We start from the raw sequence: 27,923 nt of genomic DNA, 5'->3' as shown, positions 1-27,923 counted from the left end.
TCGCGTTTCACCGCCGATTCCCTTAAATGAATTCAATCGGTCTCGCGGATCTCGTACACCGCGCGGATTACAGTCGCCCGAAAGTAACAAGAGCGGAGGACCGACTCAATGTAAAAATAAACCTCCGTAAACGAGCTCCCTTTGAACTCGAATTGCACAGACGAAACAGCTGCTAAACACGAGACAAACACTTGAACGCGCAAACTTTTCTACCCCGAGTTATATAGACTTTTATATGAGAACCCAAGGAAATGAAGAAGCTCGGTTACAAAGGTCCCGCGATATCGAGACCCGATAGTACACGAAACACTGTTTCCTTCGAGCAAAAGTAAAAGTAACTGCCTGCTCGGAGCGCCAGTAGTTCTTTCGAAGCCGAGTCGCAGGTAAAATAAACACCGGGCATAAGAGAAAATACCTGCACGTATAAACTCGTCGCGAACTTCTCCGCGCAATGAACGCGAGGAAATGAGGAGGGCGTACAAACTACAAAGGTTTTTCAGTCGTCGGGCGTAACGGGGTATAAAAAAAATCATTGCTCCCTTCATCCCCATAACGCGGTGGAACGAATACTTTCATCTCCGGCGGCATCGTCCGGCTTATTGTCGGTGTGCAGCGGGGCGGGCAAGAAGCGCGCTTGTTACCAGGACAACAACGACGCACCCCGCCGGATAACTGCAATTAATGGTCGAGCGGTGGCTCCTGATACGTTCGCGAACATCAATTCCCGTCGGTCGGACACCGATTGTCGGCCGTTAAATAATTATTAACGTTATCCGTGACAAACTTTTTGCCCCCGCCGCGGAACGAGGATGTACGGGCGCGGACGGCGCGTCAATGGGAGCAGCGCGCGATCGTTGAATATGCATTATATGATGCGCCGCGGTCATAGAGAGTCCGGGACGGTCGTGCTTCACGCCTTCAGCGGGTGTCATTGATTGCGCGCTGATGGTTTAATGCCATTTGTTGTGCCGGCTCGTTAAATACCGGTTCCAATTTCCCCGGCCGAGGGCGTTGCGCGCCGGTGCCGACGCCGCTGCCCGGGGCGCCGTTATTTCTATGTGCAGGGTGTAAATTAGTATTTAGAATGCGCCGATAATCGGCGGCGACGTCGCACAAAGGAATATTAATGAGGCGCGGATAACCGTGCACATGCTCAGGAACCGCGGCCACCGCGAAATTCCGCCCCAAAGGGAGAGATACAGCGCACGGTCGGCGTCGGCCGGTTTAAAATTCAGCCGGAGCTTAAAGTGTTTCTTGTAATTAACGCCGAATCGGGGACGGGCCGGCTCAGCCGGGTTCGATGAAAATTTAACGGTTACTTTGAAACTTTAAGCGAGCACGTACCGTTTCGTACGAGCACCGCCCCCGCCGGCGGGGGCTGAATTTATGCGAGTTACGCACGAGGACCGCGCTCCTCGAGAGTTTAAGACGCTTCGACACATTCGCAGCTGGGCAAGTAATGGCTCTCGAAAGCCTGCGCACTCGTGATTGCTTCGTTTATGAGCGTTCGCCGGAATTCGCGTGTCTCGTGTACGGGTAAACGAATTTTTTCGGAATTACATCGCTGACATTGTGCTGGAGATGGGATTTTTGGAGTTTTGTGTTCTGTGGATTATTATGGAATGTGGCTCTTTGAGTGGTATTTAGTGGGTTATAAAGAGTTGAGCGATATTTTAACTGTATATTGTTTCCTGTCTGCTGGATGTTATGCGGTATGAATATCCGCAGCTATTTCGAAATGGATATCCGCAGTCTATAATTGGAGCGAGTCTCCCAATTTCACGTGTGAGGAGTGTCTGTAATCGACAGTCCATTAATTTTGCAAAGGGCGAAAAGTCCGCTCGTCGGGTTAAAATATCTGGCCAATAATTAATATTTACATTCGCGTTCGGTAATGCATGTTTCAAGTTGAAATAACGATAACTATATCAGTTGCCTGGTTAAGCAGCGTATTTGCCTTCATTAATATCCACGCATAGCTAAGGGGAAAGCGTAAATAACGCAACGTTGGTAATGATAACGGGTAACAACGACGGTAATTAAAGTCCGCACCCTTATGCATTCGCATGAGCCTTTAAAACCGGAAATTACACAATACCGAAACACAAATCTCCCGCCGAACGTAAATCGTCCCATATCTGTAATTGTTCTCAACACCGGTAGCATTCGTAGCTTTCCCCATTTTTCCATTTTCAAAACGATCATTTTCTATTATGATTCTATATTAAATCACACAATATTGATAACGATAACGGGCAACAATGATAATCGAAGCACAGATTCTTATGCAATAGCCTTTAAAACCAGAAATTCCTCGATACCAAAACACAAATCTGCCAAACGTGAATCGTCCTGTATCTGTAATTGTTCTCAACATCGGCTCCACACTTTTACCATTTCCAAAATGATAATTTTCCGTCGTGATCCGATTTTCCCAATGACAAAGCCCCGCCAATTTGATCGCGCGAGGGCCTGTAATCAACTAATGAATCCGCCGCAGACGGAGCGGCGGATCCGAAGATCGATTTCGTCGAACGCCGGTGACCGATTGCTCACGGTCGGATTCAATGGGGCAGTGAATTCGAGATAACCGAGGCATACTCTCCCTGCGACATTCAACGTCCCTGAGATATCCGACTTTGTCTATCCTATTACTTTCATTAGGGGACGTGTTCGAAGTGTCGGCCATAGCTCGAACAGGCCGGGGCCACTTGACAGGGGCCCAAGAGAGTCGGTGTATTGTTCCATCGAAGTATACTTGTAGATTTAGCCCGGCCGGCCGGAGTACACGGTTTTAGGGTGGGGTCGGTCGGGGATGCGGGGGTGGGACAGCTAAGACCGCCGGCCGTAGAGAAGAAGGCCAGGAGCCGGGAATATAGGGCGTATGAGGCTAAAGAAGAGTACACGATCGGAGAAGGATAAGTATACCGGCGAAGAAAGGGGGAGAGAGGGATGTATCCATCATGTCCTGGCGACTCACCCCTGAATCTATCTCCACCGCTTTGCGGTAACGATACAGAGAATACACAGTAAATCCACTGTAACCATAAACAAAGCTCCGAGACCAGAATGGTCATCGCCGACGGGGAGAAGTTGAAGGAAATTGTGCCGCGCGAAGTTTCCTCTGTTTCAGTTAACTAATTTAATTAAAGCAATTTTCAATGAAAACATTTTAAGCGAAACAATGTTCGTTACGATGTTATTCAAATGATTGAATTGAAATTGGTATACGGATTGTAAGATCATGATAATGTAGCAATATTTCTAGACTACTAGCATTGGGTTAATAGTTTCATTAAATATATTCAACGCCACTCTACCAAATTCAAGTTCTTACTATCCACCGCTTCACGGCGAGCACTTTGCTAGTCGACAATATGGTTTCCACCGAGACGTAGGAATGTAAGTTATCACTTTCATACCTTCAACATCGTGCAAGGGAATTCCGGTATGTCTTCTAGACTTCTTTCAAGTAGAGTAATGTTAACAGATTATACATTATTAAGCATTTCAATTTGAAAATCCGATTAGCAGGCTTGCAAAGAGGAAGTGCTGAGAATGCAACTGGAAAGACAGAATTAATTCTAAAACACGTTCCGGCACAGGCACCTTATATATTTCCCCGTATCGCGTGCATCCTGTGCACTCCGGAATTCCCATGAACGCAAAAAAAAGAACGCGCCCCCCGACGCCGGAGAAGCATCGTGCGGGGTGTGTTCCCGAAAATCGAAGTTTCCGGAAACGGATCAGGGTCCTGGGACCGTCGTCCTCGCGGAGGCTCGCTGAGGGTACGCTTATTTATAGTCCCGCCGGGTATTTCTATCTCGTCGTATCGTTGCCTTCAAGTATACTATCTCGCATCATCCCTCATCCTATTCACGCCGTTATACGCGGCCTCGCGCCGCTTTTCCCGCGATAACGTGATTCGTTTTGCGCCACGCCGCGCCGCGCCGCGCCGCACCGCACGCCGGGGAAGAAACTTCTAGCCGGTCGTGTTTCTGAAAACAGCCGCGCATCGAGAGCACGTTATCAACGTCGCGCGAGAAACGAGGGAGGAGACGGGAGAGATGCCGAGGCGCTGCGGATGGTTCAGCAGCGCGCGAAATAAAAACCGCTCGCGCGTATTGTGTAAAAAAGAATGGAGCGAGCGAGCGAGTGCGCGCGCGTTCGTTCGTTTTTACTTAAACTCCTCCGCTCCGCTCGGCGAACGAACGGGTTCGTGTGGCACGAACAATGCCGGCCGGGGGGGGAAAAAAATGAAACTTCTCGACGGGTTTGTCTATCGTACCGAGAAACTAGTTTCGGCTTGTTATACGGTTACTATACACCTTAATGGGCCAACTTATATTACGCCGGTTGCGTCTACCCGCCATATTGTCGCTTCGCGCCCGCCCACTTCGCGAATGCGACCGTGCCCCTCTATTGGATCGCGGCGCGGAGCGTGACGAGGACTTGTACGGAGGCAGCGATTCGGGGCCAAGTGAACCGGTGGTTTGCAAGTGATATTTTGCTCCTGTTTTTCGCCGTTGCGTCAGCTGTGAGCCGGACCTTTACGGGCATTCGGATTTTCGGGGATACCGTTGGAAAATGGAAATGACTCTTGTCACGAGCGTTGGCTGAAATATGGAAGTTTCAGTGTTCATTATATTTTTAGATATGTTTTGTCATTGTTTCATTATATTTCGTATAGTTATTAACATTATCGATAACTTTGATTAATTTTCTTTTCAATTACAGCGACTGTTAGGTGTACGAGACTTTGCAGAAGTTACTAATTGTAAGAATATCCATCTTCAATTCCCAGCCGCGTTTCCTTCGAACTTTCCTGCTATCGCATCACCGTCCCATTATTCGCCACGATACAGAAATATTCGACGGCGGGGATTTTAATGAAAAATCCTAGGGCACCGAAGAAAGTACGAACTCGCGCATTAATTGCGAGTACGAACGTTCATCGGTCCGCGAGATGGTCCCGATTAAATGGAAAATTTCCCGCGTTCTCCTCCTTCAAGCGAGATCGTAGATCAACGCTGGCAATGATAAAGCGGCGCTGCTTTGAAATTAAAAACAGTTTGGCCGGGGATCGGGTTCGCGCTCATTTCCAGCGTGAAAATTCACCGATACTTCCAGCTTCCAGCGGGGTCGGGAAAGTAACGAGAGAGGATTTTGTTGTTCACCGAAGGATGACTCATCCCACCGGTGCGTTTTATTGGTGTCTTTCGCGTTGTTGATCGTAACTAGCGGGTCGTTTGCTCCAAGGATTATCGCGGGACTAGCGGCTAAATCCGCCGCGGCGGGCCAGAGATACGCATTAACCGTACAATGTGACTGGCGCACTCGTTAAAACATCACCCGGAGCTGTTGATGACGCGAACCATTATCCGCGGAAGATAACTTTCAATCTCGACCCCGCGATTATCGGACCGTCAAAACAGCTAGTTCGTAATTTCCCAAATAAACCGGGCGCCATTATAATAAAACCTGTTATAGAAACGCATCCGTTCAGGCGGTTTCGCAGTCACTCGTTATTCTCAGTTTATCAGTGATTAATGTTAGAATCGGCGAAAGATATCGTTCCCGCTGATGAATTATTTGATAGTAATTATGAATTGATTTCTGGCGATCCTTTTCATAGGAAGATTGTATATAGATGAGGCTTGCAATTTTGATCGATTGTTAATTGTAATCCCTCGTAGATCGGGCGTTTCAGTAATGTACATTAGAAATATATTAATTCATATAAGAAAACATGAAAATTTTATTCGATTATTCGTTGGTAATTATGATTTGATTTACGATGAACGTTTCGATAGAAAAATTATATATCGACGAGGCTTGCGATTCCTATCAATTGTTAATTGTAATTCATTTGTATAAGAATATTGAATTGAAAATGAAAATTGATAAACATATTTATTTATATAAGAAAACATATCAAAATTTGATTCGATAAGTAATGAACTAACGACCGATACGTTAACTGATTCAAAGCCTGATCAATTGTAACAAACTTTCAGAGGATCCCCGTATGCGGCGGCAACACGAATCACTAAGCAACGTTGCACGGGATCGATACGGGCACTGTGAGAAGATCTTGCCACAAACGTGGAAGTGGCTGTTCGAGTCGGTGAACGAGTAAAATAACTTTATTCCCTGCAGTTTGACACGCGCCACTGTGGCGCTGAATTGTCCGAGGTGCGCGTTACACGGTATCACGGAATTTTTCTTCCTCGCTCGACAAATAAATCGCGTGAATGAAAATATACTATTCCGCGCAGAAGAAGCTAAATCGTCGACGAGTAACAAATCCAAGAAACGAAAATATCACCTTCATCCCACTGTATTCTCCTCGCATCCAGCGCAATGTGAAAGACGCTTTTCCCGCCTCTACAAAAGGAAATAAACAATATTTCCAGCGTAAAGATTTAATTCCACGATGTTTCAGTAAATTTCTACGGCAATCGAATTGCATTTTACGAATGCATGGAAAACGCCACTTGCCGCTGGATCTTTCTTTATTGCATATAGGCAGCTATCGCGAATATTTTCGTTTAATACGTCCACGCCGTGTGCTACCGGTGGTAAGCTAATTTATAACATGAAAATAAACCAACGTTAATAAACGAATTATTTACTAAATGAATTATCTACATTTATATACAATAAGAAATTATCGTCAGAAAACTGGACGTAACAGAATACAGTTCAACATTATTTTTTTAAAGGTTATTATTACGATCTCCGATGAAATATATGGAAACACATTTCGAAGGTGTTAAGGAGCTCGTTATTCTAACAATTTTACGAGGAAAACCACGGTTCAACATAAAGGGCAATAATGAAGGGAATGCTGTGCGATATAATATTCCCTGGTAATCTGAACACAATCCAAAGATACAAACGGATTAAGTGAATCCTTCAGTAAATGTTCATAAATATTCCGCGTATCTCTGTACCTTTATGCGGAGTAAAAATGCTGGTAAGCGTGCAAAACTCAAATTGCAACGAAACACAAAGCAACCTTCATTCAGTTTGGATTTACCGGAACAAGCAGCGAGGAAAATGAGGTGCACCTGATTCCGATATTTTCGAAATTTCCTATACAGCTGCGAATTTCCATGAAGATACGCGGATTCGTGGAATTTACAATAACGCCGCGACGCTGTCGCGTAAAATCCGATTTTTACCGGAAAGAAACGAAAATTTGATGCAGAGATTCCCTTTAAAATGCTCCGCGCGGACACTGACGACCCGGCGGCGTCATCCCAGGGTTAATGGCGCTCAGGCAGCGCAGAGACCGCGAAATTCGTATTCCATCGACTCCTACGGCGACTATCAAACTCCGGGGCGAGGCCTCGTGAAAAATGAGGTTCCTATAAAGCCAGCATATTAAGAGCAACCCGCAGGAAGACCCGCGATGATTAAAGGAGGGATTCCCGCGTGATGGATCGACAGAATCGATCTTTTGTTATTTAGACACATTTATCAGTATTACGATATTTTACGAACATTCTCCTCGAATTATGGAGTCCTATTAGGGGACAATAACGAAGGTAACGGCGGTATATATTTGAAAGTGTTCGAGTAAAGAGAAATTAATGCGTCGGTCGTATTGGAAAACGAACTAGTACTCGACTCGGAGATATCTAAGAAACAGAGGAACTTGAATCGAATTTAACTCAAGAAACTCAAAACATGAACAACGCAAATGAATTGATTTTGTTGGTAATCGTATAAACGTACCTTTGCACCCGCGAAATAATAATTTAATACTCAACGACATTCCAAAGAAAACTATCGAACTATCATTGAATTTTCAATCCTACTCCCCTCCAACGGAATATTTATATTTCTCCTAAAAATTTCCGATTCGGGGACAAAAAAAAAAGTAAACGACGATGTGGGGAGGAAATCTGAAAAAACGAATCCTTCCCGCACTGGTGGATTTAAAAAAAAAAGAAAAACAAGATATACATCGAAGGGACGATGATTTTTCCGAGCGCAAAAAGCGAATCGAAAATGTCGAGCGAAATTTTCGATCGCGCTGAACCTTGTTCCCGGATGAAATCCGATTGAAAAACGGTTTTTCCCGGGATGTCTGACTACCGGCCCGTTTTTCCGTTAGCAGCGAAAATCGCCGATCGCCCGGGCATTATGTACTTACCTCGATTGCTAACGAATCAATTCGCGCCGGATTATTCCTGCGGTGTAAGTAAATATACGGCCGCGCGGATCGCGACCCGTGAAATTAAATTAATTCGTAATGGATAGCGTATCGACGTGAATGATTATTGGCTACCACTGCAAATATTTATCGCCTTCCACTCGCGTCCGCTTGTAATAACCTGCGACTCGAACGACGTAACGGAAATCGCGTGCTTTTTTCTTTCTTTTTTCCTTTCGCGTTCGCCTTCGTCGGGTCATTGAATCCTTTTATTCTTATACTTCGCTCTTCGGCACCGGGGATCGTTCGCGAAACAGTGGAGGATAATATTTTCCTAGCGCTAACGCCATTCTAAAAGCTTTCGCGTGTTCCGCGGGATATTAATCGTGACGCGTCCCGCGCTTTTATCTATTGTTTACAACATTTTAGTGTTCTTCTTCTTCATCGATCATCTGCGCAACACGGATGTTCAACGGGCAAGCCGAATTTCCAGCGGGCGGTTGATGGATTTCCCGTGAAAAACGAACCCTGATGAAATGCCCATAAGGCACCGGGGCGTTTCATGAATTCAACATAGGACCATATGTCGCGGCGTCGCTTATGATACAGAGAATTATCTTGGCAAGAGCTCTACGATCTTCTCACGTGTTCTCTTGTTATTGCGTCGTGACTGCTGTGTTCGCTGAGAAACATTTCGACCGTTTTTAGAGGAGATAAATTCAGTGATGCTGTGACACGTAAAAGCTGCAGTTAACACGACGACCGCTAGGATTTGTTGAAAGATTAATCTACGGAATTTATGTTTCCTACGGTTTTTCGCGGCGGAATGTGCACGTTTGATATATTTCTTAATTTATAGGTTTGATAATAAGGTAACGAGAAGAATCGAGGAAATACTGGGATCTCGATGAATGAAATTCACCTCCTCGCGTGTACTTTAACGATAAATTCCGCCCAAAGCGAAGAGTTCCGAAATAACCCAAAGGCAACAGAGTGTACGTGATAACGTGTTTAATATTCGAGTGTCGCAATAAATATTTTCAGTAGCGTATTTCCCACCGACCCAACCCAATACCACATTGAACCTATTTTCCTTCCTCGCGTCGTGCATCGCAAAGCAGGTTATAAATAATTCTACCCGCCGCGGAAAGAAGAAGACATATACCCGATATACTTTAAAACACGTAGACGGCGAGTGTTACAGAATTACGGCGCACCTAATTATTTGAAACTAGATACTTGCAGCAAGAGGTTTAAGAAACTTTAATGCTGGCATTACCAGGTAATCGAATTCATCGGTTCGCATCCTCTTACGCTAAATTCCGAGGACGTATTTGTAGAAATTCCAGTGAACTATGAACATAATTTCTCTCTACCAGAATTTTCACGGAGGAAACTCGCTTGTCTTAAATCCAACGAAATGCACTGGAGAATGTAGAAATCTGTTCGTAAAATTCTACAAATCAATACCAGTCAACATCTTTCAATGTTAACGATAACGCGACAATTGAAAGATAGAATCAATCGGAAGCGTGGAAGAAAATTGATTTCACGATAGATCAGAGTTCGAGAATTCATCGAACTCGCGTTTCATTGAATCCGGATGGCGTGTCTGTTTATGATTTACTCTATCTACTTGCCGCAGACTCGTGTAATCAATCGACTTCCTTCGAACGCGACTCGTTCGCGAAAGCGAAACCGCGAGTGAACGAAACGTTATTTTATACACTTTTCGCCTGGTTCTCTCGCGTGAATGTGAAATGTAAAGAAGGTGGACGGGAACCGTTGTAACTCCACTCTTTTCCCGGGACAATAAGGGCAAAATGTTGAAAGAAGAACGCGTTAGTTTCGAGTGCGCTCCATGCATTTTTCACGAGTGCAACGGGCCGCGTGCGTTTAACAATTGCATCGTTTTTTTTTCTTTAAATGCAGATGCATATTTTCCATCGCGCACAATGCACGGCACGCTTCAAACGTAACGGAGAAACGTTTCAGCCGGTCCTATAATAAAGACATTTGTACAAAATATCTCGCGAGTTAATCGCCGTTCGACCGTTTCATTTTCCCTTTTTTTCGCACCCCGACCGCTAAACGTCGAGGACATTTACGCCGAGTTGATAAAATATGTACGTTCCCATTGAAAAAAATAATACAATTGTTACATTCATGCGCGCCGTTGCACGCGCGGAAAAAATATACGATGCGGCGCTTTTTAACCCGATAATTTCCCTCGCACGGCCACCGGTAAACGGGATTGACAATGTGACAAATTCATGTACACCGCGGCGATATCAATAATAAACTGCCGCGTGTTTTTACTGGAGAACCGAATAATTCAAGAGGAACGTAATAAATTGATAATTTCCTAAAAACAGAGGAACTTCAGTTTCGTGCTGCACCGTTACGAATTACCAGAGATTCCATCCTCGGACTGCAGGACTTTTTTCATCAGATTCACAGTTACGTGATATTTAAAAGTTTCTCGGGCAGAAGGGATAGCTACGCATATTCGTTGAAAAAGTAATTACATTATATCCAATAGCGGAATGTTCGCGAGCGAGAAATAATATTCCCCCTTCATTCATGTAAATTGATTAATACTCGTGTTTATTAAAACCTTTGTCGAGTCGTTGACTATAATTTAATACCGTAGGGCAAAGGTTTAATGAAAATACCTTTCGGCCGAAGTAAAAAGAACAGTGGTAAACATCCGAAGGCACTAGCCGGAAAAAGTAGGTTACATTTATATGAGAACTGCAAGAAAAGAGAAACACGAAATTGCAGTTTCCCGCTTGACTTAATAACAGTACAAACTATAAAAGTTCCCCTCACGCATTAAGGAACTTATATTCTACCCCCTAACCGCCGACGACCGTCTCTGACGCTCAAAAACCGATGGAAAAGCTGCTTCAAAACGTAGCGACGAACGCCATCGAAAAACTCCGCGCCCCGCCGTTCGCAACATTAAAACAATATTAAAGCGAGATATTAACAAACTCGAAACGAACAAGCGTAAACGGCAAAATAACATTATAACGAGCACGAACGGCGAGACCTCAAAGCGATCGGATAAACGGACCACCCGCGAACGCGCGCGTCGCCTCGAAAAAGGTTGTGCCGCGTTAAAACCGCCATTAAAACGAAAAAACATCATTTGCATTTTAAAACCGGCCGCGTATTAAACGGCGAATCCCGAGCGTTTCGTTCCGCCGCTGACATGCAACCGGAACAAAACAAAGATTTCCGATTCTCCTCCGCTCCCGTGATCCCGTATGTTCGACTTGACCGAAAAAAAAATATACAACGAACCGCGATATCTCTCCGATCCGCAAAATGGCGGGTTAAAAGGCGGAACGACCCCCGTAACGTCGCCACCCCTCGATCGCCCAGAAATTCAATACGAACGGTGACTCCGGGTATACCGGGCGTTCGCATAAAGACCGCCGGTCGAGCGATAAACAATGTCAGCGGGCGGAAACGGGCAGCCGTTCCATCGTTCCTCGGTCGAGGGAATGAAAGAGGAACTCGGTGACGACGGTGCGTCTGGTTGTTGACGGCCGATAACCGTTCCGGCGTTCGCCGCGTTGCGCCGGCCGCAACCCGTTCTTTCGCGGGCTTTTTACCTACCGTACGGTCGCCGAGGTTCCGGACCCGGCAGTTCAGGGTGGCCGTTTTCCCGACGAGCGCGGTGACGTTGCGAGACGCGGCCACCTCGAAGTACGGTCCACGGTCGAGCGGCTCCAGCGCGAGGTTCTCGAACATCCCGTGGTCGGTGGTGCCCCGCGCCAGTCCTTGCACTTCCGCACCGACACGACCGAGCGCGGACGGTCCCGGGGAAGATCAACGGACGACGACGGGAAAGGGAAGAGCATAGAAGAAAGCAATAAGAATAATCCCAGCCGCGGGAGGTGGGAACCGAAACGCGAACCGCCGAGCGAACGAAAGGGACGAAGAGGAATCAAAGAGACGAAACACAACGGCGGAGCCGTGCGTGCCTCGCTCCATTCTTTCCGCCCTTCTCCCTTTCTTCGTTCCTTTTTTTCGTCGGATTTTTCTCCCGCGCGGGCGGCCTCTCTCGTTTCAATCTCCAGATTGCGGGCGCGGATTGTTCTTTGACCCGAGCAGCTATTTCCCGTGGCGGCTCGTCGCGAGCGGGGGCCGCGCGCCGCGTCGTTTACGGGACAGGAAGAGAAATGTTGGCCACGTTGAACCGTTCGTTATCGGAATTTCGTTAACTCCCGGCCGTGTTTACCGGCGGCGCGGGAGAGGGACGGCGGGAACGGGCCGCGCGGAAGAGAGAGACGCGGACTCTGCCGGGGGTGCGCGCACGATGTACGACCGGAACCGGGGCGAGAAATCATTTTAACGTGTCCCGACGCGCCGCGCCGAGGGGTAAAAGCCGCGATATATCTCCCTTTCGCTCGGACACGGACCTTCTTACCCCCGACCGCCCCCCGAACGCTCACCGCATTCCCCCCCGTCCGTCCCCCCGCGCGCGTGCCTTTCCTTATGAAGTATTAAAGTAGGTGGGCGAGAAGTTTCTCCCGGACGCAGTTTCAGAAACTACTTTATCTCGTAATACGTGACGGACCGCGGCCGGGAGGGATCGCGACCGCAAGTCCTCGCCGCCGGCTCGTCGGCGCTTCTTCTCTCACCCCGCGCCGCCGACGCAACGATTCTTTTGTGCAGCCCGGGCCGCGTGTTATCATAATAAATGTCCGCGCCGCTTTCGTATCGCGCGCGACTCATCTTCCGTGAAACTCTACCCCGCTGCTGAACGCTTAATGGACGAATTTCCTCGGCGCGCCGTGCTATCCGGGAATTTTCGGGTGAAACGACGGTGTTACTGGTGTTTCATTGTCAGCGTGGAATTGGTATCGTTGGAAATTTCAATTACGTTTGACGCCGCGTGCCGTGTTTGCGGTGGATCGCGCGATTCACCGGCGAGTCGTGTTTTCCGCTTATGCGATCGCTGCCGGAGGTGGGGCCTCTCGCGCGTGCCGATGGAAATTCGCTCGAGCGGTTGGCATCGTCGAACGAGGACCGCGATCTTATCTTGGAATTACGTTCGTTTCGTGGGAAGAAGTCACGCGCGGCTAGCCGCGAGTTTGTCGCCGTGTTTCTCTCGGAATGCTCGGGGAGCGCGAGGTAATCATCCCCCGGGATTAACCCCTTAACTAGCGAGTTTTCACTGTACGCGACGCTCGTCCGCGAGCTTCGAGTTCAGCGTCGGTCTTGTTTGATTGCGGTTCATGTAAAATACTGGGTCGAGCTTTCGCCTTTCGACCGGAGCTCTCGAATTGATTGGAAACGATTAAAACGGGGAGACTGATGTCGGATCGGAATGTTTAGTTACGTTTGTAATCAGATACTAGCACGAGTTAAAAGCTACGATATCGAATAGTTGGAGATTCTAATACCATCGGGCTTCGTTGCGAGTGAATAAGCGATATTATGAGAAACGGTGGAAATTAACGTGACGGTGAAAATGTTAAGTATAGACATCGTTCGGTTCGTTAAATTCTCAAATTATTCAGGACGGACGACTTTGTTCCAGCTCTGGGACGAAAATGAAAAAGTCGAGAGTCGGCGGACATTGAAATTTCAAGCGGATTTGTAATCGATTAGATGAAAAGCCGCGCAACTAATTTCTGGTTTAATACGGGGGATGAATATTGCCCTGGATTTGAATAAGTCGATAAGGCTCGGCGCGTTAAGGGGTTAAAAGCGTTCGAAAGGGGGCACGAGAGATTTAAGGTCCACCCGGTGTCCCATTCGCATCCGTAAGGTCGACTCTTATTTGATCGCGCATTAACCCCCCGGCCCCCCGGGCCTCCGGACATTTTCGCGTGCGGGCTCACGAAAGTTACTTCATTAATAATTTTTTTCCGGCGCAAAAGGAGAAACGAGACGTCCGCGGCGCGAGTGGATGTAGCGCGCGCGGATTAAATATTCATAAGCGCGGAGCCGTATTATTCTTCAATTAATGTGAACCGAGTAATGTTCGTACTAATTAAATTCAAAACGTTCGCCGCGCGAGTTCGTCGAGCGTTAATCGGTTGCGGGGGTAAAATAGAAAGCGGGAGAAAGATGAACGCGGCACGGCGACTCGGTTTCGCCGGACGACCGCCGGCCGAAGGGAATTTAATCGGAACCTCTGGTCAAAGAACAATCGCACGGCCCTCGGAATCGAATCTCCCGCGGACACGTGGCCGGATTTCCACTTACCCGAAAACAATAGGCACAGGGTAAAAAGTGCACCCTTCATTTTTTGTTTTTCTTTCTCATAGTCGATCCACGACGTCGTTTCGGTAATACGCGACACGTATCCCTATGTCTATCCGCATAAACGAGTCGCCTGTGTGTGGTACGTGTTCCGCGGTTCTCGGCGCACAACGTCGCGGTTCTCGAGGAAAACGTGGGGAAAAGAAACGAAAAGGGAAACGCACCACTCAGTCTCGGAACCCCTGTGACCCCTCCTGCCCGGCGGAAACGAACGAGAACGAGGGATTTTCGCGTCGACGGTCCTTCTCCCGCGACTTTCACTCGTCAATTGTTTGCGAATTATCCCTTCCCGCGGTTCGTCAATCTTCTCCGGGCATGCCGTAATAATCCAGAAACCAGACAGAAAGAGAGAGAGAGAGAGAGAAGGAGAGAGAGAGGGAGAGAGAGAGGGAGAGAGAGAGAGAGAGAGAGAAAGACAGAGTGCAACGGTGCTCTATATCGGATCCCGGGACAAAGGCGCGGAATTAAAATCGCGTAGCGAAACTATCGGCCGAATCGATAGCATCCGATTTTCCTTGGGTTTTTCGGTGCACGTCGCCATTCCGTTCGCCTGTTTCCGTCCGACCGTCCGCTCGATTTACGTGCTGGCACGCACTCCGATCGGCCGCGACACCGCTTCACTCCCACGACGATCCAGCACCGCACCACGCCGCGATCCTCTCATCGCCCTGCTCGACCTTTTTTTCCCGCTGGACAGAGAGCGTGTACGCGATTCACCCTTTTCCCTTGCCCGGCCAATCGACCCCGAAGACGCGGACGCGTTCGATCGGATCTCTCCTCTTACGAAACAATGCGCCGAGGCCGGGAAAGAAAAGGGAGGAATGGAAAAGGCAAAGGAGAACGGATCCGCACGGTTCACGAGGGTGGAAACCGGAACGAGGAATCGTGGAACGGCGAGCACACGGGGCGGGAGCGAGAGACGATATCGGCGGGTGAAAAGAAAGAAAAGGAAGGGAGAAAGGGTAGAAGAAAAAAATAGATGGAAGAACGAACGAGGAAAATATCCGAATGCGGCTCTCCTCTCTCTCGTTCCCTTTCAACCAGTCCTATCGTGCGAATCGAACGATCAGCAATTCCGTCGAAGCACCGGGGACGAGATGCTGTCTCGCCCCCTTTACCCCCGTCGATGGAACCGATTCACGAGTCACGGGGGCCGACGGTAACACGTTCCGTTCTCGATCTTCGCGAAACGCGAGAGAGGCACCGAACGGGCGGCGACGGGAAACGACGACAACGACGACCACGGCGGCGACGACGACGACGACGACGACGACGTTGGCTACGACGGAGTCCGGCGGTCGGTCCTCGGCGGTGCTGGGTTTGACGAACGCGACCGTCGCGTCCCGGAGCGCGATAAAACTCGTGTTACGAACATCCGAGCGAAACTGATAGTGCATGCGACACGGCCCGGGAGAGACGCCCTGCCATCTGTCCTTGCACACGCCCCGCTTTTCCCTCTCCCCGAAGTCAAACGGGAAGATGGGGTAGACATCGTCCGGCGCAAGCGTGTATCCCTTTTGCTTCTATATTACTTGCACGCACACTCGTGTCGCCGCGGCCGTGCAGCATCCCCCTAGTCCGGAATCGAATTCCGCGCTGGCCCGATCCTTCTCTCCTCTCTCCTCTCGCGGCCACTCTCTCTCGTGCTCTCTCCCCCCTCTCTCTCCCTATATCGCTCGTATTCTCTCCTACCCTCTCGCGCGTCTTTTTCTCGTCGGAGACCACGTCATCATTGTACACGTGTCACGCACCAACACGCTTCGTCCTCCGACCGCAACAAATATCAATGCAGCGGAGAGGAGCGGCTCACACTCACACTCTCACTCTCTCTCTCTCACTCTCTTTCTCTTCGGCCCTCGCGTGTAACCGCTAAATCGAGCTTATCGCAGCGATCCTCGTTTGCATGTACTTGCAAAGGAAGGGAGCGGTCGTTAGAGAGAAAAGAAAAATACAGAAACCTTCCAGCCGAGCGTTCTCGACCGCTGAATATCCTTCGGGGTCCGTCCGCCTGGACCGAACGCGCGGTTTTAGACGGATTTAACGGTCAGCCGGTGTCATACCCGCTTTTTCCGGCGGGCAGAGATTGAACCCGCCGCGAAATTCCGGGCGATTGCCCTCGCGCAGATTTTCGGCTTCCAACCCCCGTCGAGCACTGAATTAATATGACATTCAATTACGCCGCTCGAGCTCTTTTAGTCGCCGCTCGAAAGATAAGGGGCCGCGAGTAATTGTTTTCTTTTCTCCCCCTTTTCCCTTTTTTTCGGGGAAGTGGACGACGTTCTTTGTACGGCCGCGCGGAAACTCGGGAACGCCGGGGGAAAGGGAGAATAATTGTTATGGTTCTGAATTGCCCCTTGTGCGGGGGTAATTGAATCTAAATAACTAATTAAAGCACCCTTGGAAGGCGAAACTTCTCTCCGCCACGGTTCACATTAATTAATCGCGATTAACAGCGCGCACGTCGGAGCAGTCGTTCGCGAATTAGGGTGCGCGAGAGTATATTCAAATTCACGAGTCGCGAATTAGGAATAACAGCGAAAGGCGCGCGAAAACAAGGGGGAAATGGAATTTCAGTGTCGACGATCGCACGGTATTTTCTTCGGAGCGGGTGAACCGGGAATCGTTTAAGCCACAGGGCGAGAGGCTCCGCCGGCGTTTCTGTTCATCCCCGCGCGTAATTCGAATAAAATTCGGCCGCGTGGCTCCGATGTACACAGCGTATTTAAATTCTAAGCGAATCACGGGGATCAACGGGAGCTAGACGATATTCCCGCCGGGGTAGAAAACACCGTAATAAGATGTTCGCTTCGGGAAATCTCCGGCTGGTACAAGACTCCGGCTAATCTCGGAAATTCGGTGCGCCGCGCGGCGCGCGACACCGGGCTTAGGCTGCCTTCCCTCGGATCCGGGGGAAACGTCGTTGCGCGTTTTTCACGGAATTTCCGTGGCGGTCTTACCGGCGGGACGGGTTGAATAACGGGTGTCCGTGGGAACCGCGACGCGAGGGAACGGAACACGCGCGAGCGCGCGCGTTGGCGGGCGGTCTTGCGTTTCGCCGCCAAAGCACCGCCAGCGCCCTTTGTTCTTACCGCTGTAATGAACACGCGTTGTGTATCTCTTTCTTGCCGTTCTCCCTTTGCACCGGCCACCTTTCGCGCGGTTTCTTTTTCTTTTCGCGTGTGATCCGCGCGATGGATTTGAAAGGGAGATCGATGCCCCAAATCGTTGGAGGTGAAACGCGTGACAGACGTGCCACCGGAGTCCCGCGCTTCCTCTTCGTTTTATCTCTTCCCGCGCGTCGCCTTCTCTCGAGGGGTTCGACGTCGTGCTCCTTTTCATCGGGACGACCTCTCGTCCGCCTTTCAACCCTGCTTCCTCGCCTCGATAATCACGTAACGACGCGCGATGATCGTAACGTTAAAAGATTGAAAAAGGATCGGGCCGCGGTAAAAGGAGAACGAGGCGGAGAAACGGAACGCGAGCGAGAGGCGCGGAGATTCCCCGAACCCGGTGAACATGCGAATCACGTACCCCGAACGAGTTTATCTTTTAATGCGTTTACGCGGCTCCGCTGGCGCGCGTGGACGTTAAAAGCCGGGAATAAAGGGAAAGTATGGCGGTTCATTTTAATATCGGCGCCGGTTATGAATATAAAATTTGAATAAATAACGGGATTTTTAATATTGTAACGGGACGCCGGTCCGTGGTCCGTTGCGCGGGGTCGTTCGTTCGTTGATAATCTTACGTTACGATCAATTCCGGCCGATGACAAAGTACCGCGGAGTCGGCCGCAATTGTCGCCAATTATTGGCGGGAAGTTTAATCTGTATAAATATTATCGTATATTACGCGTCACGCCAGATATCGGTGTTTATATCGCGCTCGTAAACAGTCTCGATATTATCGATACACGCGTGCCGCCTCGATTCACGGGTATCGATTACACGTTCGAGATTTCTGGCCTGGGGTGAACAGACGATGGCGTGAATTACGGGTTTATAGGTTATGTCGACGGACGGCGATGTTGTTGAGGTTTATCACGGCCGAATGAAACGCGATGGTTAAATTGTTCCACGGTTGTTCAACAGTGTCGGACGATTCCGTCGATTTGAATTCAGTTTGAAATCGTGTCACGCGGCGTGATGTGAACGTTGTCACCGATCCATTAACCGGTCGGTCAGATTACGAAAGATTGCGTTATTCTGTTCGATAGTTTATGGTCGGTTGTATTATTCGTATACCTCGCAAAAATGGACGACCAAGCGTGTCCAAGATGCAAAACTACCAAATATCGAAATCCATCGTTGAAAATGATGGTAAACGTTTGCGGACACACGTTGTGTGAAAGCTGCGTTGATTTGCTCTTTCTTAAAGGTTAGTATATTGGTGGTAGTAGGGAAGTATTGTATAGTATGTGGTGTAATATTTCTTGTGTTTTGTAAAGGATCGGGATCTTGTCCGGAGTGTAAGATCCCTCTTAGGAGAGCCAACTTCCGTGTGCAGTTGTTCGAGGATGCGATGGTGGAAAAAGAAGTAAACATACGGAAGAGGGTACTGAGAGATTTCAATAAAAAGGAAGAGGACTTTGGGTCGTTACGGGAATACAATGATTACTTAGAGGAAGTTGAAACCATAATATATAATTTAGCAAATAACATTGATGTCTTGGAAACTCATAAAAAGATAGAACAATATAAGAAAGATAATAAAGATCAGATTACTAAAAGCAAATCTAAACTCGGCAGAAGCGAGTATGAACTGGAGGAGATGATAGAGCTAGAGAAGCAGAAAGAAGAAGAAAGGCGAATGGAATTAGTCAAACAAGAAATGGAAGCTAAGAGGAAAAAGATTCGTGAGAAGGAGGCATTGATAGATGAACTTACATTCTCAGAAGGAAATGCAAAGAACATTGTAGAAACATTTGCCTCTGCTATTCAAGCATCCAAGAAAGAAACGAAAGCTGCACCTCCTAAGGCTACTCAATTTAGTACAGGAATAAAATTCAGCAATCAAGGAAGCCAGAATTATATGCCTGTGCCAAAACTCGATGAAGGGCCTTTATACTCTTATACTCCTATTCGGCAAGCTACTGAGGGCCCAACACCACCTGGTTGGAGGGAACTACAAGCACGTGGTTATGTCACTCACGTTAGGGTAGAGTCTTCAGCGGAAAGAGCAGGAGGATTTAAGGCACATGTTGCGTGTTTGAGGGCCTTGCAAGAAGCTATGGCTGGCCTCTATCATAATCCCTCGCAACGCCAAACAGAATATACAAGTGTATGACCACATAAATTGTTTTAATACTACTGAAACTGCATCTCTAATTTTGTACATATGCTGGCAGACATAAATTAGTTCCTGTAATTGTCGTATACAATGCAGAATCTCTGACCAACCATTACACCTACCGAACATGCCCAATTAGTTAAATCCATGTGATATAATCACAAGTAACAGGTACATGTGCCTTGTATATTTATCTAATTTTAGTATTAAATATTTTATATTACGGTTATATTACCATGCAAATTGAGCGACTGCAGTACCTGGCAACTCAATGGACATGCAGAAGAAATATCATTTCTTTCATTTCCACAGAAAATAAAATTCATTTTGTTAACTACAGTGATATGTTAATGACCCTAACCCCTGTATCTTTTCTCTTATCCTCATAATGGTTGTTTTAAGTATTTATACATTAAAATACAATTTTGATTAGAATATACTCGTATTACAATTAATAAATTTCATTTTCTAGAACACTATAATTTTTTAATGTCATTTCATTTGTTGCATTGTAAGATCAATAATGTAGCATAATACCAACTTCTGATATAGTAACTTGCTGCACGAGTGTGCAGTTTCCCGAATCAATATCATGGTTCGAAAAATTGAAAATGAGAAATAAAATTAATATATCATTTAATGAATTACTGTATAATAATATAGACCATTGATCGGATACCCGATTGTGGGTGTCTGAATATAAACACAGAATTAGGATACAGAACTATACATTGACAATACATGATCAATGACCGACCGGAAGTACTTTTCTCAAATATTTAATACTTTTTAAAATTCCTAATTTTTTAAAGTTAAACTGTCATTTCGTGAATCAGCATATAAGAGTATGTTCAAAACAAAAAAACATTGAATGTTAAAATATTGAGAGCGAATAACCGACAGAGCCAACATGTCGGCAAAAGAGTAATGGCCCTCCACAAGGGGGCACTTCATCCTCCAATGTTTTCGAGACGACTTTAAAACAGACGTTACACGAATCGCAAAATCTTTTGATTTTAAAAATCATACAATAACGTTTCACGGTTCGTTACCATGAATATTTAAAAATTCATAAATATGGAAATATCTTTTACCAAGTGAAATTTTATTTAATCATGACTAACACGTAGATTTTCACTTTAATTCAACAACAATTTAATCGAATAGATACTTGTAAAACATTTTGAACCATTCGTGGGACGTAATTAAAAGTTGTTTCACTGGAATCTTTCCATTTCAGTCACAATTAAAATTACATTTAATCATTCAATGACCTTATTACTCACGTACAAAATATTTTCATGGAACGTGCATCTTACCTTCACTTCTGAACACGAATCTTCCATTTCGCCGCATTCCAGGATAAATCGCAACAAACGCGTTGCGCAAATTACACGTTTCTCTTCGAACGTCTCCACTCCACTTAAAAGTCCACGCATTATAAGAACACTCTCCATATACCACCGTGTACAAATATGTATCAACTTGACAGTACGTTTCAACGCGTGTACCCATTACTGCGTCGCAGTTAAAGAAAAGAATTAATTCTACGAATCAAATCGGAACACGATATCCGATGAAAAATAAAACATCCTACACAGTTTCACCTTGAGTACAAACAAATCGTTAATCTAATTGTTTAACGAATACATCGGCGAAAATATTATCGAGCTGATACACATGTAATCAATAATTAAACGACCGCAAAAGTAAACTATACAACTGAACGTTAGCTTACACAATACCCTCTCCGCGAAGATACGATATGCCACTAACAAAAGACCGATGACACAAGATACTATAACAACGATCTCGGTTTCAACTGATTGTCTCGCAGATGTCTTTTTCGTTCGAAAACGATCGTATTACAAAGGAAGAAGACGGTACATCCGACCATTATCTTTCATTGTCGACTACTAACCGCAACTACGTTTAAAGAAGGGTGGGGGGGGAGGATGGTTAGGTATACTTCGATAATCGCAATAACAGAAATCGATTTTCAAAGATCGAGCTCCGTCGAAGTCGCGTTCGGAGGTTCCCCCCTCCACCCCGTCAAAGGGAACGTCAGAAATCGGTTGCTCGATGGTCCCACGATTAAACTTTCCTCCCGGGGAGGTCGGTTCCCGTTCTCTTTCCCGGAGTTTCTCACGAAACTCGCGGAAACAAATGCGGTTGGCGAACGAATCGCGAGCGAGCGAGGAGACGCGCGAACGTCGGCGACGGGACGGTGTGCCGAAATGCTTAATTAACGCGAGTGGAGCCTCGGTGGCTGTTGGACGATACCACCAATCGCGTGCTCGCGAGTGACCGAAAGCTCCGCCCACCGAGAGAGCCCCGTTGCCCTTTTCCTCGTGACTACCGGCCACAGTACGTACGCGAGCGTTCACGGAGTGTCATCTCGTTCGTGTCGGCTTCGTCTCTCTCGATCGGGAACGAAAAGTTTCTTTTCCACCTCGCACACCGGAGGAGCGTCGAGTTGAACCGCGATAGTCGGTGTTTCCCTCCGTGTTCACCGCGATCGCGCGTCCGTCTCGATTTCGTATCGGAATCTCGGCAGTTACGCGGCTCGGCTGCATTCAAAAAGCGCGGTTCCGCCGGGAGCACCAGAGCACGGTTCACGGCGAATCGAGTGGTTTGCGTCTCTCGGTGCACAGGGCCGAGAACTCGATTTTCGCGTTGCGTGCGACGCGTCGCGTGGTCAGTGATACCCCGCGTCCGGCGCGGAAAACATGTAAACAATAAACAGAAACACGGCACCGTTTTGAGAGTCGAGAGAAAGAGAGGAGAAGAGTGGGAAGAGGGAGAAGGAAAAAAAGAAAGAAAGAGAGAATTCGCCGTTTCGTTTGGTGCTCGGTGCGCGAGAGATAACAGCGATCGGTTCGATATCACGGACGACGTTCGATTCTCGATCTGTCAGCCTCGGGATCAAGCGCCGCCGATGCGAATCCTCGATCGATATCGACGCTCGTGAGAATGCGTGGCTGAGACCGGCCCAGAGAGAGACCACCACCATCCTTCTCGTCCTTTCTTTTCTTTTCGCCGCTCGAGCTCTACAAGACGACCCACGAAAGCCCAGAGCCGGCCATCGAGAATTCTACAGGAAGATGCGGCCCGTACTGACAACCTTCTTTCTCGTACCGTTGCTGCTCGTCGCGTGGCAAAACGGCGCGCAGGCCAACTGGTGGTGAGTCCGTACAACACGATTGTTTATGCGTGCAAACCCGCGTCCGGATAAGATCTCTAAAAGCTGACCGTGCCCGCGAGTGGCCGGCCCGGCTCCTTTTTCTTTCTCCTATCCCTCCGGCACGTATTATTTCCTCGGACGGCCGCCCCTTGTGTCGCGAATAATTTAAATGGGCCGCAGTACCACTGTTTCCACTGTTCCTCTTTCCACGTTGCTCTTGAATGCCCGCCCGGTTTTCTACCGTTGAACGTCTTTTTAGCCGCGGCCAAGACGTCCCGGAATGCGCGACATCTTTTGTCATGCATACCGTGCTTTAACCTATAACATACCTTTTATACTGCCATTCAGCGGACAGGTATCCTCCAACTTGAACTGATAGTGTGCGCCTTATTGTCCGATGTACGCCATTTTTAACTCCCCCACTACTTTTAGGTTAATCGGTGCGCTTTGTACTTTTTACTCCTTTTCTTTTTCTTTTGATTCTTTGATGGAGAAAGTTTTGTAATAGTGAATATGGGGATAAACATGTTGAATGCCGCGCGATTTTGTAGAGTGAAATATAGAAAATGGAAGATATATTATACTGAATGATTCGATTGAATTGCATTAGTATTATTGCGCGTTGATTTAGCTGTATGTCGCCATATTAGGTAATATTATTTATAATATAGAAATGTTTTCGAATAGTCGTTTAATCGAGTGAACTATAGTAATTTGATTTGGTTGGGGTCACCGGTGACCTCCGTGGCATTCGACGTGTTAATCGTTCGCGGAAAGATTTGTTTATCGATAGTTTTAGTCGCGTTTGCTTTCGTTGCGAACTTTTTCATGCGGTAGTAACGAGGAATGCCATGTTTAAGGTCTTAAGGATCAACCCAAGTCGAACTCCGCGGGATTAGCATTTTTATATAAATAAAATATAGCTTGGATAATAAAATATGTAATAAAGTATAATATGAATTTCCATAGTAATTTATTTAATATTCCGCATTTATTTGAGTACTTTCATCGATTTTGAATTTAAATGAGTACGAACGGAGCCTTACTGCGTTATGGCTGTGTTTTACATTCAAAGTACTCTTTATTTATTATCCAAGTTCCTCGAATTTTACTGTCGATCGAATATAGTAACACCTTGTAGACGGATGGTCCGGTGTCGCTTCATATTTTATATTGTTACGGGTGACGCAAATGATCATTGGTTTTCAGGAACAGCGCGAATGACTTTTTGACCTCACATTTTAATACTGGAATCAATTTGAAAAATGTAAAATATGTATTATTGCCGATCTTGCGTTACACATTACTATATCTCGGCTGATACGCTACGAAAATGGCGTATCGAGGCAGGATCCAGCGAAAAGATTGTCCACAATTTAAATCAATACAAAATCAACAAGGTGAAACCCGAGAAAACTATTATAAAAATAATACTTTCTATATTACTCGGAACTTGTAAAAACGGTCACTTCTCCCATTAAAAGAACGACTCCGCTGCACATTTCTACGCAACTTCGGTCCCCGCATCAGTAAAATAACCATTCGTACTGATTTCCAAGTACCCGCATCGATTGAAAAATTTCAACTCGTTCATTGTGAATTTTCAAACAACGTACCTCAATCAATATTTATCTTACCGATAGAAAACAACACGAAAATACCTCCGAAATAATTAAGTTTCACCCGAAAGTGGCTACGAAAAAGTAAATAATTATTCCGCAGATCGACAAGGTGTTCAGCCACGAACGTGTCATCGAGCCCGCAACGGGCTCTCAACCCTTTGCACTCGGAAGGCGACTTTCAGTCGCCATTTGATCTGACGCGGTAAAACTATAAAATCCGATATTTAACGTTGAACTTCGTATAATGCCTCGATACGTGAAACATTGAAATAAAATAGCTTTGCTCCTCGATGTACCTGTGATTTCCCCTTGAGTTAATATCAAGGAACGTCTTCGCCCCGTTAAAGAATGTTAACCAGTTAACTGTGGAATTCAGTTGGAAGAACCTCTCGTTCTGCGCGCAGTAAAATAAAAAATGGAGCGTGTACTCATCAAACGCAGGACAAATGCACGTAGAGTATATTGTAATGAAAGATCAAAGCGAAACAAAGAATTACATGTTTATGTCAAAAAGAAAAGAATTCATCGCTGAAAGAATAAGTATCATGTCAAGCTTCACGATGTATACTCGTCAAACACAGTTAACCGATTAAACATTTCCAGCGAGAAACCTGCGAGTGCAAAGGGTTAATATTTCGGCGGCCGAGCCTCTCGGCGGGCATGGAAACCGCGCAATGTCCGCGCGAGATAAACTTATTCGCACGCATACCACGGCGGGTACATTAAAAATGGGGAGAAACTAGTTCATAAAATCGGTGGCATGCTCCACAAAGCCGGCCGCCTGCGATAAACCCACGTCCAGCCGGGCGAAAAGGAGTGAGACATTAATTCGCGGTAGCCGGCCGCGATCGAGAACACGGGCTCGCGCGGCCCGCAATCTCGCGATCTACATTTGTCCGATCAGAATGTGTCGGCCGGTCCGTTCGCGGGGCGACCCGGCTTTCAGTCCGGCCCGATAATTTCCTCCGGGAGACGCGTGGCGAAATTGTCGGCCTCTTGGATCTCTGGCCGCGCGCCATGCCATTTCTGACGGCCCGTCGAAATTGCGATCCCGCGGCGCCGCAATGGCAGCCGGAACGGGAAAGAGTCCCGCGGCCAATTATCGGATCGCCCCGAGAAAATCGATCCCGCCGCGACCTTTTAACGCTGGAACCAACCGAGCAGGGATCGACTGGTCTTTTCATCCTTTTATACAAATCGCAAGGATGATCGGCTCGAGATTTCGATTCAATCATATTTTACAGCGTTCTCAGCAATCGCGAGAGAAGAAGTCGGGAATGGACTATTATGACTTGGTAGTCCGAAGGTTGAGTCGATCAGTCTAAGATTCTTTTACTCGATTTCTTGGTGCGGAGAACTCTGGGCAGTGGTCATTTCGATTAGTTCCGTAGCGACTGAGACAGTGGTAATCGTTTTAATAGAAAGTAATGTCCGCGGCCAACGGCGCCATTAAGAGCGCGGCGTTCCCTAGAAAAATTTCTTTCGTCACAGGAAAATATACCGCGGGCATAAAACGAAAATTTTATGATCGTTGTTTATAAATTAGCCATTACGGTGATATATCCGCGGATTCCGTGGACGATTTAACAGGCTCGTTCGGATTTCTTTCTCGATCCGCGAAAGAACTATTCCGGCCGAATGGCATTGCGTCACGTAAATAGGATACGCGTACCGTGCGCGCGCGCGTTAGTTTTAATGGCGACAGGAGGGTGCAACGTTCTCCGTCGCCGTGAGTCACGGGGGGCAGTCGACGATTTTCGCGTCCCGCTATTTCGCGTACGCGCGAAATATCGCCAATTAGTTCTCGCCAGCGTACCATGACCGGCCGGGGGCTGGCTCTCCCGGAAAATCGGTCTCCCTTCATTCCGCCAGGAAAGATTCTGTTCTCACCTGGGCGGTCCAGTTTCGTGTTATTAACACGTTAGGCTCCGAGCCAATTTCACTTATCCTTCCGTGTGGAACGCGCGCCGAGAGAGAATAAGGAAGGTGGTATTATTTCAGTGACAAATGTCGCCTATATTTCTCCTTCCTCGAAATTATAGCTCTGATCTTCAATTCTCGAGTGGTTTACACCAGAACCCTCGATATCAAAGCATTACTCCTTACTTCCTGAATTTCTCAACGTCACTTCGTATCCAAGCTCTTTTCTATATTGCTAGTTGCATTAACTTACCCTATGATTTCTTTCACAACTATACTCTACGAGGATCCTTCATCAGTAACGATTCTTTAGAAAAAGAAAAAATCTGATGTTCATCCTGTCTGCGTTTACTCCAGAGGTTGACGCCAGGAAAGTCCTGTTTAATTTACATTGAGAACACAGTGGATAACATTCAGATTTGTCAGATTCAATGGCACATTTCCATCGCGAGTCGACGTCGTAGGGCAAGGGGTTAAGTAAAACATAGTCGTAAATGATCGTAAAGCTACTCATAACAGAGATATACGGCTAGAATCCATTACTCAACCGCCAGATCGAAGTGGATAAAAATACAAAATGTCGGTCGTCGCAGATACGCGAGGCTGATAGCGATTTTAACGGGGGGGCCCTGTGTCCGGAACGTTCCCCGAGACCGGCTCGAATCCTATCGTCGGTTTTGTAAGATCCCGGGGCCGGGGAGATGCAAAAACGCTCGGACGCGAAAGTCCCCGTGTAACGCCGGTTTGATACGCCTTATAAGATTACGCGGCCGTTTTCACGGGGGGATCGACGCGCACAAGTTCCCCCGCGCTCGCGCGTAAGCGTTTATTTTAGCATTTGAAATGTGTACCATTGCGAGGCGTGTGCTCGCTCGCGCGAGAGCCTCGATCACGTTTCCGTACATAGAAAGGCACGTACGTACGGAGGATGATGACGAAACGTTCGGCTCCGAAGGACAATTTTCTACAGATCGTTCCACCTATTGTTCCACCGGCCGCACAGTGCGCGCCGACACTTTTTTTCACTCCGCCGCGATTTACTTACTCCCTCGCAGCGCCTCGCCGGCGCTCCGCGCGGTTCAACGGGAGAGCCCTGAAAGGAATGCGGGTCGCTGGTCAGTTGCCATCTTTCCTCGTCTCGTTGTCGATAATTTGTGTTCGTCTATATGGTTAATATTCGACGGGGAAAAGGTTTCGGTTGTTTCGAAAGCTAGAAACGATGTTCCGCACAGGCCGAACGATCGATTTTTGGACAAAACTCGATAACTTAGACACTATCAATGATACAAATGCTTCGGACAGAAGCTGTAAGGTGGTTATATTTTGTTTACATTATAGGGATGTTATGAAGTTTTTGCTATGACAATAGGTCCTTCGACAATGGAGTTCGCACGAAATTGTTGTTTTTGAAATGAACGTCATTTCCGTAGAAAATGTAGTTCATAGTGTCGCCAACTTTGTT

The 27,923-nt window shown here is 47.1% G+C and overlaps 3 protein-coding genes across 7 annotated transcripts in view; 2 read left to right on the top strand and 1 right to left on the bottom strand.

Annotated features, from left to right (window-relative positions):
• LOC116425088 (neurotrimin) overlaps positions 1–21,636 on the bottom strand; it is a 124,004-nt gene extending 102,368 nt beyond the window's left edge. The window contains exons 1-3 of one of the 5 annotated variants that reach the window (XM_076369112.1): positions 15,443–15,958; positions 14,393–14,501; positions 11,792–11,961 (exon numbers count right to left, since the gene is read on the bottom strand). In XM_076369112.1, coding sequence (XP_076225227.1) covers positions 11,792–11,961; positions 14,393–14,432 — 210 coding nt within the window. In that variant the 5' untranslated portion in view covers positions 14,433–14,501; positions 15,443–15,958. The other 4 variants (XM_076369111.1, XM_076369110.1, XM_076369113.1 and 1 more) reach the window with 4 other exon arrangements.
• On the top strand, positions 18,385–20,070 carry Mat1 (CDK-activating kinase assembly factor). Its single transcript, XM_031972297.2, has 2 exons — positions 18,385–18,823; positions 18,894–20,070. The coding sequence occupies exons 1-2, from the start codon at positions 18,700–18,702 to the stop codon at positions 19,730–19,732; spliced, it is 963 nt and encodes a 320-aa protein (XP_031828157.1). The 5' UTR covers positions 18,385–18,699; the 3' UTR covers positions 19,733–20,070.
• A 479-nt stretch (positions 21,637–22,115) lies between the features above and the next one.
• LOC116425037 (protein Wnt-4) overlaps positions 22,116–27,923 on the top strand; it is a 104,596-nt gene continuing 98,788 nt past the window's right edge. The window contains exon 1 of the mRNA XM_031972219.2: positions 22,116–22,919. Within this exon, the coding sequence (XP_031828079.1) occupies positions 22,840–22,919 (80 nt within the window). The 5' untranslated portion in view covers positions 22,116–22,839. The remainder of the gene's footprint in view (positions 22,920–27,923) is intronic.

The sequence above is a fragment of the Nomia melanderi genome, chromosome 7, assembly GCF_051020985.1.
Source record: "Nomia melanderi isolate GNS246 chromosome 7, iyNomMela1, whole genome shotgun sequence".
Lineage (NCBI taxonomy): Eukaryota > Metazoa > Arthropoda > Insecta > Hymenoptera > Halictidae > Nomia > Nomia melanderi.
This window is presented reverse-complemented; position numbering and strand designations above follow the sequence as displayed.